At 44.3% G+C, this 16,786-nt stretch overlaps 1 protein-coding gene across 1 annotated transcript in view; it reads right to left on the reverse strand.

Moving 5' to 3' along the window:
- Positions 1-16,786, reverse strand: part of LOC147728720 (uncharacterized) — a 497,345-nt gene that overhangs the window by 170,814 nt on the left and 309,745 nt on the right. The window contains exon 21 of the mRNA XM_086963852.1: positions 11,459-11,624. Coding sequence (XP_086819978.1) covers positions 11,459-11,624 — 166 coding nt within the window. The remainder of the gene's footprint in view (positions 1-11,458; positions 11,625-16,786) is intronic.

Raw genomic sequence — 16,786 nt, forward strand, 5'->3', positions numbered from 1 at the left:
CCCAACTTAGAAAACGCCACAGGGCGTGTTTGTACACGTCACCTCAGGCCCCGTCCCCTCCCTTCCCCACTGTGTAAACACACCCTCTGTCCGTTGTAAGTTGGGTGATTAAGTCCCCTTGTATCCTGAAGGTCCCTAGGGTCAAACAGGCCCACAAGGTACCTCCAGTAAGCGCTGTTGCAGAGAGGTGTAAAAAGGGGTACAGCCTGGACCACCTCTCTGCAACGCAGCACAATGTCGCTTACGGGAAACACCTGGTGGGCTAGTTGGCCCCCAGGGGCTCTCAGGATTGAAAGGGAATTATTTCCCCAACTTAAAACACACCACAGGCCGTGTTTGCACACGTCACCTCAGGCCCGTCCCCTACCTTCGCCCCTGTATAAACGCGCCCTGTGTCCATTTTAAGTTGGGAGATTAAGACCCCTTGAATCCTGAGGATCCCTAGGGTCCAACTAGCCTACTAGGTACCTCCAGTAAGCGCCACAGAGCTGCATTGCAGAGAGGTGTAAAAAAGGGCATCTCTCTGCAACACAGCTCCCTGCTCCCAACTTAAACTTCACCACAGAGTGTGTTTGCACACATGTCAACTCAGGCCCTGCCCCCTCCCTGCACCACTGTTGCAGTTGGGGGATTAACTCCCCTTGAATTCTGAGGGTCCATGGGGTGCAACTAGCCACCAGTTACCTCCACTAGGCGCCACAGAGCTGAGTTGCAGAAAGGTGTATAATGGGGCGTGGTCTCAGAATAGCTCTCTGCAATGCAGCCCCCTTGCACATCCTGGAGGTTCCTGGTGGGCTAGTTGGCCCCCAGGGACCCCCAGTATTCAAGGGGAATTCGTTCCTGATCTGCAAAATGCGCCAGGGGGTGCGTTTGCAGAGTGCTGATAGGAGGGGCGGGCCTCCGGCATGATGCCGGTCTAATTTATTTATTTATTTTTTAGAAGGGGGGCTGTTTAGCCCCCCTTCTTTTTCTAAGTTTTGGGCCCTCTCCGTTGGGGACCGTGGGGGGTCCCCAATCCCCCCACGGTCCTGCCGGCTCCCAGCGTCCCTCGGGAGCCGGCATTGCTTTTCCACATGGGGAGCTGCTAAGATGCAGCTCCCTGTGTGGAAAAGCAATTTGGTTTAAATTTTGAAGGAGAGAGCAGGTTTCCCTGCTCTCTCTTTCAAAATTCAAACCAAGTTTGCTATGGTAGGGCGGGCGCCGCTAGGCTCCCGTCCTGCCATAGCAAAGTTCAGTGTCCTGGGGGTGGGCACCCTGGGACACTGCAGGAGCCGGCCCCGGGGGGTGGCGGTCCCCAGGGCCATGACAAAGCTCCAGGAGGGGGGCCGCACGGCCCCCTCTGACAATTTTCAAAGCCTCAGGGGTGGTGGTCCCCGGGGATCGGGGGTCCGTCATGGACCCCCCCCTTTTAAATATTTAGAGTCCCGGGGAGGTAGTGGTCCCCGGGGCATGTGGGAGGGCCTTAGCCCCCTACACAGGGTATTGTTTTTTTTTTTTAAAAAGCCCCGGGGTGGCGGTCCCCAGGGCTGTGGGGGGCCATGAGCCCCTGCATATATTCCAATGAAGCCCCAGGGGTGGCAGTCCCCGGGGCTTAGGGGGCCTTTGAGCCCCCTACATAATTCTATAAAGCCCCAGGGGTGGCGCTCCCCGGTGCTGGGGGGCTCTTTCTGGGCCCCCCAATCAAATAAGTACATTGCTCCCAGGACTTGGCCCCCCGGGGGCTATTTACCAACGAAGCATTTATTTCTCAGCTTTCTTGCACCTCGGTTCTACCGAGGCACAAGATGTCTGCCAACACTTCCTGGTTTGGAGTGTTGACAGCCAATTAGCATACAGCTTGTTATCGGGAGGGTGCGCGGATCCTGCGCGCCCATAGATATATATGTGATTTTACTTTTGATTTTCTTATGAACTACTGAACGGGTTTTGGGACCCCCTTTTTTCTCGGCCCCCGCTTCACGAATCAACCCCAAACTTTCAGGATAGGAGCAGACTGGAGCGCTCCACAAGTTTTGAGAATTTCGTGAAGATTTGTCAATCGGCGCCAAAGTTATTCTAAATAGAATGTTGCGGATTTCCTATGGAAATTAGGTCCTAACTATAACTACCTACTGGCGACCGCCGGTAGGTAATAAATATGTATATATACATCCAAAACGAAAAGCTCCCGCAACTTCCAACCCACCACGATGGTGGCGGCGGCGAAGGAGGCACAAACCCTGCAAGACGTCAGGCAAGTTGTTTTTATTTTCCAACCTCACACACAACGCGTTTCGAGCAGAATGTCCTTGTTCACGTGTAGTCTTGGTCATACGCCATTGCATTTTTATGTCTATAGTGACCTCCCCCTTCACCATCACAAATCACATGGTCATAGTCATAGAAAGAGGACTACCATTTTACAGCAATTCATTTGAGAAAACTCCGAGTGCATTCATAAATAAATTTTTAAATGAAGCATGCTTAAAACACATAGATATATCATAAATATGTGCAAAATAAAGCTAGCTTTCTTTAAAAAAAAACACAATGAGGAATATATCTTTCTTCAAAAATGGAAACATATAACATTATAACTGGATAAATCCACTGAATGCATCATATGGTAGTCATATATGATCCTAAAAATTATCTCACGGGATAAATCCAGTGTCTGGCCATGTGATAAACTGTACATGTGCAGAATATTATCATAAATTCATAAATTAGTCCTTGTGCAAAATGGGTGCAAAAATGTGCAAAAAAGCTATTATAAAGTGCAATATAAAGTATGTATTAATAGATCAATTGTTATACAGCAACAGTGCAAATATCTAAAAGCTATTATATTGATAACAGTAAAATTTCCAGCAAGGGAAAAATACTATTAAAAAGACATATAAAAGAAGCATTTGTTTGCATATAAAAAGTTTTTACCATTATACTAAAATCAGATCTTTAAAGAGAGGGAAAAACTCACGGGATTTGATACATTTGAAATACTGCGAAGACCTATATGCAAAACAATACATCCCACTTCCTCATAATCATATGGTATATAGTTATGCATGCCTTCTGTATTATTCAATCAATTTGGCCATTTACTATCGAACTCTAAAATGATTTTGGTTTCTAGTTGCCTCAATTGACGTTCCCTATTTACTCCTCTTCTACATTTAGGGACGGCATTGATGACATAGTAGGAGAGGCAATTGATGTCATTACCATGAGTTCGTTTAAAATGTCGTGCCACAGGATATGCCGGGTCACTGTGGAGAATGGCCCTTATATGCTGCAAAATTCTGACGTGCACCTGCATACACAGCATATTTGGTCTTGCAGTTGTAATTGCCTTGGGTAGGAATGGATGTTTCACTGAACGGGGTTGAATAATGTGTCATATTGCGGCCAAATTTGCATGCCCTACAGGTTACACATTTTTTGAACCCTTTTAATGGTTGTAACCATAAGGACACCTTTCTTGTTCAGGAGAAGTCTTATCTAGAGTAGTACCCATAGATTTCCCCCTTCTAAATGTAATCAGGTGGGTTTCCGTCAATCTATTTCGAACAACATTATCTGTGAGTACTATTGGCCAATGCTTATTGATGATGGATCTTATCCTGGGTTCCTCTTTACAATAGGTAGTTATCAGTCTGGGGGTATCTGGATTATGAGTGTTTTTATGAGGTTCTGTCTCCTCATCATTGGTGTAATTCTCAAAGAGGCTACTTCTAGGTCGTGTGCTAGGTTTGGTTATAGAATCATTGATCATTTTATCAGTATATCCTCTAACTCGTAGTCGATCAACAAGTTCAGTCTGACACCTATTAAAATCCACCTCATTGCGGCATATACGTTTAAGTCTAAGGATTTCTCCATACGGTACGCTAGCAATGAGGTGTTTAGGGTGGGAACTAGTAGTATGTAATGTAATGTTTCCAGAAGTTGGTTTTCTGTATAACGTGCTTTCTATTTTTGCATCATCTATGTAGGGCCTTACATCCAAAATATCAATTTGTGTTTTGTGGATATGAGATGTGAATTTAAGATTCAGGGGAATTGTTATTGATTTCCTCTATAAAATGATGTGCTTCATCCTCACTCCCTTTCCACAAAAGAAAAACATCGTCAATGTATCTTAAATATGACACAACATGGGATTCAAAAAGCACCTGATGGGTGGTTTTGAGGACCTGCTCCTCCCACCAGGCCCCCATCGCCACACCCCTCACTGGTTTGAAAATGTCCTTATCAAAAAGATGGAGGGGGAATACAAAATGTTATCCCTTCGGTGTCCAGCACTTTTCCTACTGTTGCACTAAGTGGAGTGGGAATAGTAAAAGTTACCCTTCTTGTGTGCTCGCTTTCCCTACTATTGCAGAGGCTGGAGTGGGAATAGTAGATGTTACCTCTCCTGAGTCCAAGGAGTTCCCCACTGTTGCACACACTGGAGTGGGGATAGTAAATTTTACCCCTCCTGAGTGCAACACTTTCCTTCCTGTTGTACCTACTAGAGTGGGAACAGTAAGCTGTACCCCTCCTGAATCCAACACTTTCTCAACTGCTGCACAGAGTGAATTGGGAATCGTAAATGTTAGCTCTCCTGAGTCCAAAGCTTTCCCTAGTGTTGCACAAACTGGAGTGGGAATAGTAAATGTTACCCCTCCTGAGTCCCACATTTCCCTACTGTTGCACACACTCGATTGGGAATAGTTATTTGTACCCCTTTGGTGTTTAACACTTTTTCTACTGTTGCACTGAGTGGAGTGGGAATAGTAAATTGTACCCTTCTTGTGCCCAACACTTCCCTAGTGTAGCACAGAATAAATTGGGAATAGTAAATGTAGCCCCTTCTGAGTCCAACGCTTTCCCTACTGTTGACTGTTGCACCGACTGGTGTGGGAATAAAAGTTAACCTTTCCTGAGTCCAACACTTTTCCTACATTTGCACCTACTGGAGTGGAAATAGTAAATGTAACCCCTCCTGAGTCCAACACATTCCCTACTGTTACACACACTGGAGTGTAAATAGTAAATGTTACCCCTCTGGAGTACTCCACTTTCCCTACTGTTGCACATACTGGAGTGTGAATAGTAAATTTTACCCCTTCGGTGTCCAATGCTTTCCCTACCTTTGCGTATATTGGAGTGGGAATAGTATAATTATTATTCTTGAAGTTTAATATCTTTTTTAAATATTGTTTACATATTTGTTATTATTATGTGATTATTTATTTTTATATATATATTTGTGTCTTTTTTAACATATTTTTATAAAAAGTATTTTTATCAATTATTTTATGAATAATTAAATTAGAAATATTTTACTTTTTTGCAGTATATTTGTTACAAATATTATTTATTTTATGTCTATCAAAAATATATGTACATATAGTTGCTATATTTAAAAAAAGAAAATTAAAATATAAATTATAATTTTTTTATATTTTTATATTATATATCTGTATGTAAATATACACACATTCATATATATGTTTGTTTGTTTAAATACGTATATATATATATATATATATATGTTTAAATATTACTTGGATTGGATTTACATTTGCATAGCGCGATAGCTACCCGCAGGCGTCCTAGCGCTTGAAATGCTTGTTTCACGGGAGTATGTGGCAATTATAAGAATATTATATGCTAAAATATTTAGGCCCTAATTACTATGTCGGTCGGAGTTGCCTCCGACCGACACCGTCTCCGTGTGGGAACCGACTGACCGGAGGTCGGCGGCTCGGAACACCGTATTACAATGTGACTACACTTGGTGTGGTCGCAAACTCCCACTACCCTATGGGAGCTTGTGTGGCGGTCGGAAACCAGCCGCAGCACGAGCTCCCATTGAGAAATGGGAGTCTCTGTAAATCCCTTCACCGGGCTGCCACCGGGTGCAGAGATTTATAGGGGGCACCATAGATATCCCCCAGGCCCTCAACTGGAGGCTGCAGAGGCATGGGGGCCGCTTTACATGTTGGAAAGCCCGTCATGAAAAGCCTGTCAATATCATAATCTTGATGGCGTAAACGCGGTCCGCATGGAATTATGTTTGGTTTCTGACTGGCCGTCGGGCTCCTTGAGCCAGCCAGTCGGGTCAACCAGCCAGTTTAAACTTCAGCTGCCTACATTGTAATGAGTTGGTCGGACTTGAAAACATGGATGTTGGTCGGAAAGCCTCTGACCTGTGGTCAGAGCCTATCTGACCGACATTATGTATGTGTGTACATATATATATATATATATATATATATATATATATATATATATATATATATATATATATATTTTACCTACTTGCAGTCGCCAGTAGGTAGTTATAGTTAGGACCTTGTTTCTATTAAAAAAGCGTTTTTTCTTTTCCCAATAACTTTGGTGCCGGTTGACGAATCTTCGCGAAATTTTCAAAACTCTCCGGTTAGCTCTTAAGTTTCGGGGTGATTTGGCAAGTGGGGGCCGAGAAAAAAGGGGGGTCCCAAAACCTGTTTTCTCCAGGTTAATTCCCATAGGAAACTTTAGACACGGCTACAGTCCAAACTGCTGAACGGAATTAGACCAAATGTTGCAAAAAGGTAGCTCTTGTTTCAGAAAGAACTCTTTTTGTTAAATGGTGTAAATCCGTTCAGTAGTTCCTGAGAAATTCCAGAAAAAGAGGGGGAAAAAGCATTTCCCATAGGAAACTTTAGACAGGGTTACAGCTGGAACTGCTGAACAGAGTTACACCAAATTTGGCGGAAAGGTAGTGCTTGGTTCAGAAAGCACTCTTTTTCTTAAATAGTGTAAATCATTTCAGTAGTTGCTGAGAAAATCAACAAATAAAATTATCGATATATAGAGGCACGGAGGATCGGCGCACCCTGCCGATCACGAGCTGCATTCTATTTGGCTGTCAACACTCCAAACCAGGAAGTGTTGGCAGCCATCTTGTGCCTCGGTAGAACCGAGGCACAAGACAATAGAAAAACAAAGGCGCAAAACAAGAAAAAGGGGCAGGGTAGAAACACCCTGACCCCTTAGACCTGCTCAAGATGTCACACAAGGACCCCAGGATCAATAAAATCATTTTTTTTTTAAAATGCGAGATGCGCGCTGGGTGCACGGATCCGGCCGCAATAACTAAAAAAACAAAGCGTGGGCTCCTGGGCTCTGTTTAATTGAAGACCCCAATGCCCCACACTGGGCTTTGTATAAATATTTGCTGGGAGGCACATGGTCCCCCCGCAGCCCAGGGGACTGTGTTTTTTTTATAGTTTGGGGAGCCTCTAAGGCCCCCCCAAGCCCCGGGACAGCCACCCCGGGGCTCTCATTAATTAAATTTGCGGGAGCACACTGCCCCCCCTCAGCCCCGGGGACCACCACCCCCGGGGCTTCTTTAAAAAAAATTGTTTTACCTGGGGGGGAGGGGGGCGGGGGGGGGCTCGAGCCCCCCCACACAGCCCGGGGACCGCTACCTCCCAGGGGCACTAATATACAACTTGCGGGGTCCGTTCTGGACCCTCGAGCCCCAGGGACCATGGGGCTGTGCCATAGGTGGAAGGGGGGGCAGCGCGGGCCCTCTCCTGGAGCCAGTGATGGCCCTGGGGACTGCCACCCCCCAGGTCTGGCTCCTGCAGTGTCCCGGGGTGCCCACTGCTGTTTGCAATGACAGGGCTGGTGCCTTGCTGCTCTTGTCCCGTCATTGCAAACTCTGGTTTGGTTTTTGGAAGAGACAGCAGGGAACCTGCTCTCTTTTCCAAAAACTAAACCAGATTGCTTTTCTACACGGGGAGCTGCATGTCAGCGGCTCCCCATGTGGAAAAGCAATGCTGGCTCCCGCAGGAGGCGGGGAGCCACGGGACCGTGGGGGAATTGGGGACCCCCCACGGTCCCCAACGAGAGGCTAGGCCCCGGGGATGGGGTCCCCGGGGCCATGATTGGCCTGAGAGAGGGGCCACGCAGCTCTCCTTCCCCATAAAAAAAACAAAATAAAAAAAAAACAAGCAAAGGCCGGCCCCAGGGGATGGGGTCCCCGGGGCAGTAGGGAGGGGTGCCACACGGACCCCTTCCATTTAAAAAAAAATAAAAATAAAAAATAGGGGTCAGGCCCTGGGGATGGGGTCCCCTGGGCTAATAAAATAGGAAAGGGAGGGGGGCCACACAGCTCCCCTTCTTAAAAAAATATATATATTTTAAAAGTCCGGCATCGTGCCAGAGGCCCGCCCCCTCCCTGCAGCACTCTGCAAATGCGCTCCCTGGTGCGTTGTAAGATGGGGAACCAATTGACCTTGAATACTGGGGGTCCCTGAGAGCCAACTAGCCCACCAGGAACATCAAGTATGTGCCAGGGAGCAGCATTGCAGAGAGGTGTTCAGAGGCCACGCCCCTTTTTACACACTCTCTGCAACGCAGCTCTGTGGCCCTTACTTGAGGTACCTGGTGGGCTAGTTGGACCCCAGGGACCCTCAGGATTCAAGGGGACTTTATCCTCCAACTTAAAGCGCGCCACGTGACGCGTTTGCACAGTGGTGAAGGGCAGGCCTAAGGTGACGTGTGCAAACATGCCCTGTGGTGCGTTTCAAGTTGGGGAATTAATTCCTCTTCAATCCTGTGGGTCCCTGGGGACCAACTAGCTCACCAGATACCTCCAGTAAGTGCCACTGTGCTGCATTGCAGAGAGGATGCCCAGGCCAGACCCCTTTTTACACCTCTCTGCAACGCAGATCTGTGGCACTTACTGGCGGTACCTGGTTGGCTAGTTGGACCCCAGGGACCGTCCGGATTCAAGGGGACTTAATCTCCCAACTTAAAATGGCCACAGGGAGTGTTAGCACACATGTCACCTCAGGCCCCTCCTCCCTTCACCACTGTGCAAATGTGCCCCGTAGCGCGTTTTAAGAGGTAGTATTAATCCCCTTTCCCTATTATGTACTAGGGCCTTAAAAAGGAGGTCATGCTAATCAAAGGGGTACCCCAACGCATAGTGTTCCCTAGTTTATGTAGGTGTTTTCACTGTATTCTAAGTGTCTTTTAGCATAGCACTGGCTCTAGGCCTGGTTAGTCAGAGTCAGTTACCACCAGTACCTGTCTGAAAAAGTTGTGGGCACAGGATGATTTTGGAACAAGGCCTCTTTCTGCTCCTCTGTTGGTTCTTTCTGCACATGTCTTGCCTCTTCCTGCACTTTTCTTCGTCTTAGTGGACTTATGTTGCTTCTTTCTGCATTTCTTTTGCTTCTTTCTGTGCGTTTTTTCTTCTTTCTTCAAATGTCCTACCTCTGTAGGAATAGTTAGAAACTAGCTTTTGAAAGACCTTTGAAATCCAATGAAAAAACCATAGGTTTCAGGCATGTTATAGTTAGAAATTAGCATTTAAAAAACCTTAGAAATTCACTAAAAAAACATAGGTTTCAGGGGAGTTATAGTTAGCTGGGCGTTTCACTCATACAAAACCATGGAAATTCCTCCGTTATAGTTAGTTCTGCTAATTATAACTCACGCCCCCACAATGCACTGCTGATGACGTCACATATTACAACACTCATGACATGGTCAGTGACATCACTGATGACATCACTGGTGACATCATCCATGTGATAAATTGATGCTTCTTCTCACACCCTAATATAACCTTTGATACACCTACTCTAAATTCCAGACTGCCATTCTCAAAACCATAGACACTCCAACAGCAATAACTACATACACACTCACTGATTCTTAGGTTTACACACACATCCACTCACTCACCCGTACAGTCACTCATACTTATGGTCACTCAGTATAGGACTATCATATGCACTCATACACCTATATAAACACTCAGACACCACCACTCATCCATAGAGGTACTCACACACCTAGTCAGTCATGCAAATAATTAGTCACAGTGCCATTTACTCACCTACACAGTTATACACACACCAGTTCAATCACTCATACAAATACTAGCACATTCCTACGCTCTTATACAATCACTGATATAAGCACACACTCATCCGTACCGCCACTCCCAAAATCACACACTCTCACTTATAGCCATTTATCTACTCCAACACACATATATACTGCCTTTCACATATGTAGTTACTCACACATGTACCACTGAGATATACATTCACTCTCTAACATACCCATACACACACTCACCCTCCCGTACTGTCCATCACAGATGCACTCTTGAAACCATGCACCCAGTGAATCACCCACTCACACATCTATGCACAGAGTCACACACACCCCACCCACATAAACACTCAGGCACCCATACAGATACTCAGACAACCAATCAACAACACATATAGACACTCATGTAGCTATTCACAAACCCATGTAGCCGGTTACACACCAACAGACAGATGGATACAGACATTCACACAGTTTAGTCACTAACCCATGCATTTAGTAAGATACGTTTAATCACGCACTTAGAGAGTCAGTCACGCACCTACTAAATCATCCATTCAGACACTGAATGGATGATTTCATCAGTGATGTCATTTGAGATGTCATCAGTGATGTCACTGACAATGTCATGAGTGATGTAATATGTGACGCCACCAGCAGTGCATCGCGGGGGCTCGAGTTATAGTTAGCAGAACTAACTATAAGGAAGGAATTTCTATGATTTTGCATGAGTGAAATGTCCAGCTAACTATAACACCCCTGAAACCTATGTTTTTTTCAGTGAATTTTTAATGTTTTTTAAATGCTAAGTTCTAACTATGACGTGCCTCAAACCTATGTTTTTTTCAGTAAATATAAATATATATATATTTTTTTAACAATAGTGTACATATTTTTTCAGTATTAGTGTAAAACAAAATAAAATCAATTTTTTTGGACTTACCATTATAAGTATAGGAAAGTTATTTTTCGTAATCGATATTTTTTACACAATATTTCTGTATCATGATATTTTTGGTTTCAATATTGTGTCAATGATCCACCCAGTGGCAGTTTTTGTTGAATCTAGTTGTTTTTGTTGAATTTGACCCCCAGGATGTAGTCCCTAGGGTTTAATAAGACTTGGGGAAGGGACTGCTTGACTTCTCTCCTTAATATATATGTTTAGGCCCTGGGGATGGGGTCTACGGGGCCCAAAGGCCACCCATATGCCACATCGCCAAAGACCGCGCGCAACATGGGGTTGGGTGCATGTGCGGAGTTGGCCATATGTGCTGGCCTGTGAATGACCAAAGCCCTGTACAGCGTGGGATTGGCTGACTTTGGGGGGTGAGGGTGTTGGCCTCAGGGTCAGGCCCTGCAACCAACCTCCCGCCGTACGCAGCCTTCAGCCATGCGCGGCAGGGGTTTAATTTGACGTCATTGATAATATCACTTCCACAGTTACAATGAAATTATTGATGAATTGATGAGAAAACTGTGCATTGCGGGGGCACGAGTTTTAGGCAAATGGCACATATTTTTTTCACTTTTAATTTATAATCTACATTTTTTAACAACATGCTATACATTCATATTTTCAACTCACCTAGGAAAATGTTCCATAACGACAACCTCCAGAATGCCATCATGCTTTTTGCCTCTGTTCACATTGACACTCAGAGATTGATCATTGATTCGAGTAGTCAAATTCCATGATTTAAGGTAGTTATCATCAGTGCAGGCCAAACAGTAACGAAGATCGAAACACACACCTGCAATTTAAAAAGACACGTGTACATACATGATGGCATATCTGTTTCACTTATATTCCTCTGTGTACCTCATGAACCTCCAGCATACAGCCTGCAGAGCAGCACTGAACATTACAAACACTGAGACTTTTCCATCCAACATAGAATGAAAATAGATAATCCTGTTGCCGCATTTCGATGCCCATTTGTGTATAAAAAGGGAACTTCAATCGAGAAATGGGGCATTTTTTCTTGATTTCAATAGTTTCATCATGTGAATGAGGGATTTTAATAAACGCGACTACTGTTTGATTATTGCAATAATTTTTTGAAATAAATATAGGCTGTCATGAAGCATTGTTCTTTGGGTTAATGTACGCTACATTCAGCAAAACGATTCCTAAACTTCGAGCGATATTGAATTTTGCAAATTTACACAAATAGCAAAGATATTCCTGTGACCACGCGCACATGCATAGTTTTGTTCAGTTACAGTTACCAGGCATTAATGTTTATAAACACTGACCAATTCTTCTGAAGGATAAAGCAACACAGTGGAATGTGCAACTTGCTCTAAAGCTAGCGGATTAATAAAGCGTCAAATTTAATGAAGGTACAGTCAAGTCTTCATGGCACACCAAAAGACCAGGATGGGATCACAGAAAGAAAGCATGATCCTTCCAGAGCATGGGTGTCTGGACAAAGAACACTCTTCCACCCAAGTGGGCTCGCTTGACGACAGAGAGAAGGTTAAGAGCAGCATGCAAATACAGAAACAGGAGCCTAGAAAGCATTGACTGAAATACTACAGAGAATTATGGACTATTAGAACATTGGAATGTTGGGAGCTCCATTGAAAACAATGGAGTGCTCTGGGCTTATAATGGCTGGTATAAGCCAGGAGCTCCGACATTCCAATGTTTCTTTGTTCACAGCTCTGGCTGTGAACAAATGCTTCAGGGTGCCTGAGGGGATTCCAATCCACTCACGCTTCCAAAAGGCTTTGTTTTTTTGTTTTTTGTTTTGTGTATGTTTACGATTGTTTACTGTTCACAAAGGAATTTATGAGTAGTATCTTTATGAGTGCAGAGTCTCCTCACATAAAAAAGACAGGACAGTTCTCTCCTTCGTAAATAGCAAAAAATCGTAAAAAGTGTAAGTTTACCTTTGAGAATCAGGCCCTGTGACTTTATTTGGCAATGTTATTAGTTTGGAAGGCATCCTAGCTTTCACCTCTCTCTGCTCCATTGTGGGACTGCACTAACACATTACCGTGCCTGTTGTCACCCACAAATCTTGCTTGTTTTTAGCAAGGAAAATGTCTTAGTCGAAACGTATATCGAAGTTGCACTTTTCTGTGGTACTTGTAATTCCCAATTTGGCTGGCTCCATCAGTCACCAAACAAATCCGAATTACGACCCAGCTTTAATGAGCACTCTAGTGTTTTACTCTTCTCCTGTGTGGCAGTGTAACCAATGGGCTAATGCTAAATTGGGAGAATAAATCCAGGGGGCAACATGGTTGAGGGATGGGTGGTTAGCTAAACCACACAATTAAGTTGGCCAGAATCAAAACATTGCCACAATCTAAAAGAAAATCTAAGACAGGTTTCATTTAGTTTAGTGATAGCCCACAGGGAGAAGGGGCTGTAGACCAACAACATATCACTGAAAGTTAAGTTATATTAAGTGCTTTTCGGTGAGAGAAGCTGAAGTATTGCCATTCTGGGAAGGTTACTAGTGTTGACCACAATATGTATACAAATCAAACCACCTCCAAGTTTATCCTCCCAGTGATGTAGGAACATTTTATATCCAGTTCACACATAATGAAAGAAAGCAGAGTTTCTGTTAAACATAACGTACATTGTGTAACAGAGCATTACCAATTGAAGTCTCTTGGTTAGGGCAAGTCAGTCCAGCGCTGGAATAAGGACAAGAACAGGCTTGCTCTTAATGTTTTCCAATGAGAGTTCAGTTAAAGATTTGGTTGTGTTCACATTAGCTAGGGAAAATGGTAGAGTTGGTCAAATACTCGAAATTGAGAAGGAATAAAGCAAGGTGGATGGTGTTATTAGGAGCGTATTTCTTTTGATCATAACATTGCCTGCAAACCATAATACCTTTGGGTACCAACTAAATGAGATGACAGAATGGATGATTTCCATATTTTTTCTTTAATATTGGTCTATCGAGATTGGCTTTAATGACATGAACAGGATGTCTCATGATGCATCTTTCTTTTGATAACTAATCTGCTATAAAAGGTGCATCAGCCATGTCGTGGTATAGAGTATCTTTTTACCTATCAATAATTGGTGTCCTAAATCACTCGAGTACAAGCCTGTGTAACTTATCATGATATTAAAAGGTTTAATATTTAATTGTATAAGGAATCCTTTTAGAAACCATCTGGGTCATTGACTGAGAATTGATGTACATCAGATTTTGATGATATGTCAACAGAATATGAATGTTTTGATGATGAAGAGGGGTGTTAAATTTTGCAAGAATGCCACACTATTAGGTGATCAGATCACATGTGGCTTCGACAGTGACTGGAATGTAGCAGTTTCTTCCTGTTTATGAGCAGTAATTTAGAATTGTTTGCCAGGCTTTGCATCCTTAGGGACATGGCGCCAAATACAAATGGATGTAAGTTGCTCCGGTGAGGACGTTTGGACAGTTAAGATTTTGGAATACATAAAATCTACATAAAAATTAATTTTATACTTGTGTACTAATATGAAGTATATTAAATAAATTTGATAGGGTTAAAACATTTTTGATACACTACATGGATTCTGAGCAATAGATGACCTAAAATGTTAGGCGTGGTGAGCAATTACTCTGATACATCTATTTATGCACAAAGAATGTAAGGCCTCTGGATTCTAACACAGTTGATTTTAAAGCTGTAATACGAAGGTGCTATACAAGTCCAGTTACTATCAGACACGAATCATTCTTAAATTGTTACTCCAATTAAGGGCATATTTGTTTGGAGATTCAATCATTCATTCATTTTAGCATCTGCAATATTTTTAGCTCCAATGTTTATGATCATCTCTTATCACACCTAATATACATTGTCCTCGTTACCTTCAAAAGTCTTGCCTACAGGTAGCTTTAGATCTCTTGGGAAAGTTCATGTTCTCACGTACCACAAACCACACAAAATACACATATTCTTACAGGTACAGAAAAAGCTTTTAGACAATTAATTTTGCCCATTAGCTACAGTGGTCTAGCCTAAGCCCCTTAGGTGCTGGCTTTAGGGGTTATCCATCAGTGTTGGTATCATCCCCAAAGTATTTTGTCGATGTGAACTGCATAAAAAGTAGTTCACTCACACATTGTCATGAATCCATTGCTCCCTGGTATTCTCCTGCCTTATATGTCCTGACCTACACACAGGTGTGCTATATAATTATATTGTGCATGCTCAAAAAACAACGTCCTTCTTTTAATCCTACAGCACATGCCCAGAACTACACCATCAGTAGAGCTTACAATTAGGGCACTACCCTTTGCATACCCACAACACAAGATATCATCAAAAGAGTGGGCACATGAACTGCATTGATGGATTCAAAAGCCAAGTTATTGTTATATAGTGCATGCCCACAGCTACATCTTCCCTAGATAGTGAACACATTAGCATCCCAACAACAAAAGCCATCATCCACAAATACTTGTCATCCTCCAACATGGAACACCTGTTGTCCAAGCGCCACGTCACAGCCAACATCATCCCAAACCGGCACTCTCACCTACAGACCAGCAGGACAACGCACCAATTTCATCTACACCATCATGGACTTTGTTGCATCACTCACCCTCAATGCTAGAAATTCTATTGGGAGACCTGAACTTCCATCTGGAAGATCACAACAAACCCATCTCAAGAGCACTCATTAAAGACCTTGGAAATCTGGGCCTCACCCCACAAGTAAAGAGGCATACAAACGTCGACAGACACCTCCTGGACCCTATTTTTACCAACTTCAGCAACATCCGGGTCGATGAGCACACACCGGCCCCCTGGATAGACCACACTGTTGTCAAGTTCAGCATTCTCTACCCAGTAAAATGCATATGAACCACCGCCAGACCATCCCGCTTAAACTGGAACAGCATCAATGACTAGGACTTCAACACTGCTCTCAACACCCACACCAACCTCAACACATTAACAGCTGCCTCAAAGCTATCAAGAATTTCAACAACTGGATTACCTTCTGCACCAGCTCCTTGTCGCTCAACAAACACGGTAACAGAACAAGAGCCATAACCCAAGCCAGTTGGTAGATGGAGGAACTCAGACTAGTGAAACACCACTGTATACAACTGGAGTGCAAATGGAGAATGAGTCAGGACAATTCAGACATTGAAATCCACCCTTAGACGCTACCAGCAAATGATCCGAATGCCCCTACGTGCCGCTCTGGTAGACCAGCACCAACAGAATCGAAGAAAACAGTGCCATGGTGAATGATTTCACCTCACCATCGGCCATCTCCTACTTGATCACCCCCTTTGCATGCCCTCTGCAACAATCTCTTTCAATTGTTCAGCAACATAATCACTGCCATTGACAGAAACTTCGACCTGCAATGGAACCCAAAAGACCTTGCCAAATGCCTCCTGATCTTATACAAAGAACAGGTGGGATCGGCAATCGCCACAGGAGTGAGGAGCTGCCCTGGAGGCAGCAGATCCACTAAAATGGCGGCCATTGCGATATTGCATCCTGCGATGACACACAATGCAGCGGCCTGTGTGAAGGAGCTCCAGCTGTTATTGGAGCTCCACCGTGAGCGGCTGAGCAGGTGAGGGCATAGCGGCACGGGCGAAGACTCTGGGACTGCCCCGCTGACCTGAGGGGACTGCTGCGCCCGGGCACTGAGGTCCTGGGGGCGGCGGAGGTCGGGAGCCGGCAGCGGGACGGCTGCAATGTGGTGCTGGCTGGGAGAAGGGCGGACATCTCGCTCCGCTGAAGTGCCTATGGTGCGGTCGGCCCTGTGTGACTGGGGCTGCCGGGCACTGAGACCGGTACTGAGATCGTCTGGGTGAGGTGAGCCCTTTTGCCCCTTGGTCACGGGGGACGACAGGGGTGACATCAAGAGCGGAGAAGTGAATTCAGCTGCTGGACCTAAACAGCTTGGATAGGTTGAGATTGC

The sequence above is a fragment of the Lissotriton vulgaris genome, chromosome 3_1 (assembly GCF_964263255.1).
Source record: "Lissotriton vulgaris chromosome 3_1, aLisVul1.2, whole genome shotgun sequence".
Classification (NCBI taxonomy): Eukaryota; Metazoa; Chordata; class Amphibia; order Caudata; family Salamandridae; genus Lissotriton; species Lissotriton vulgaris.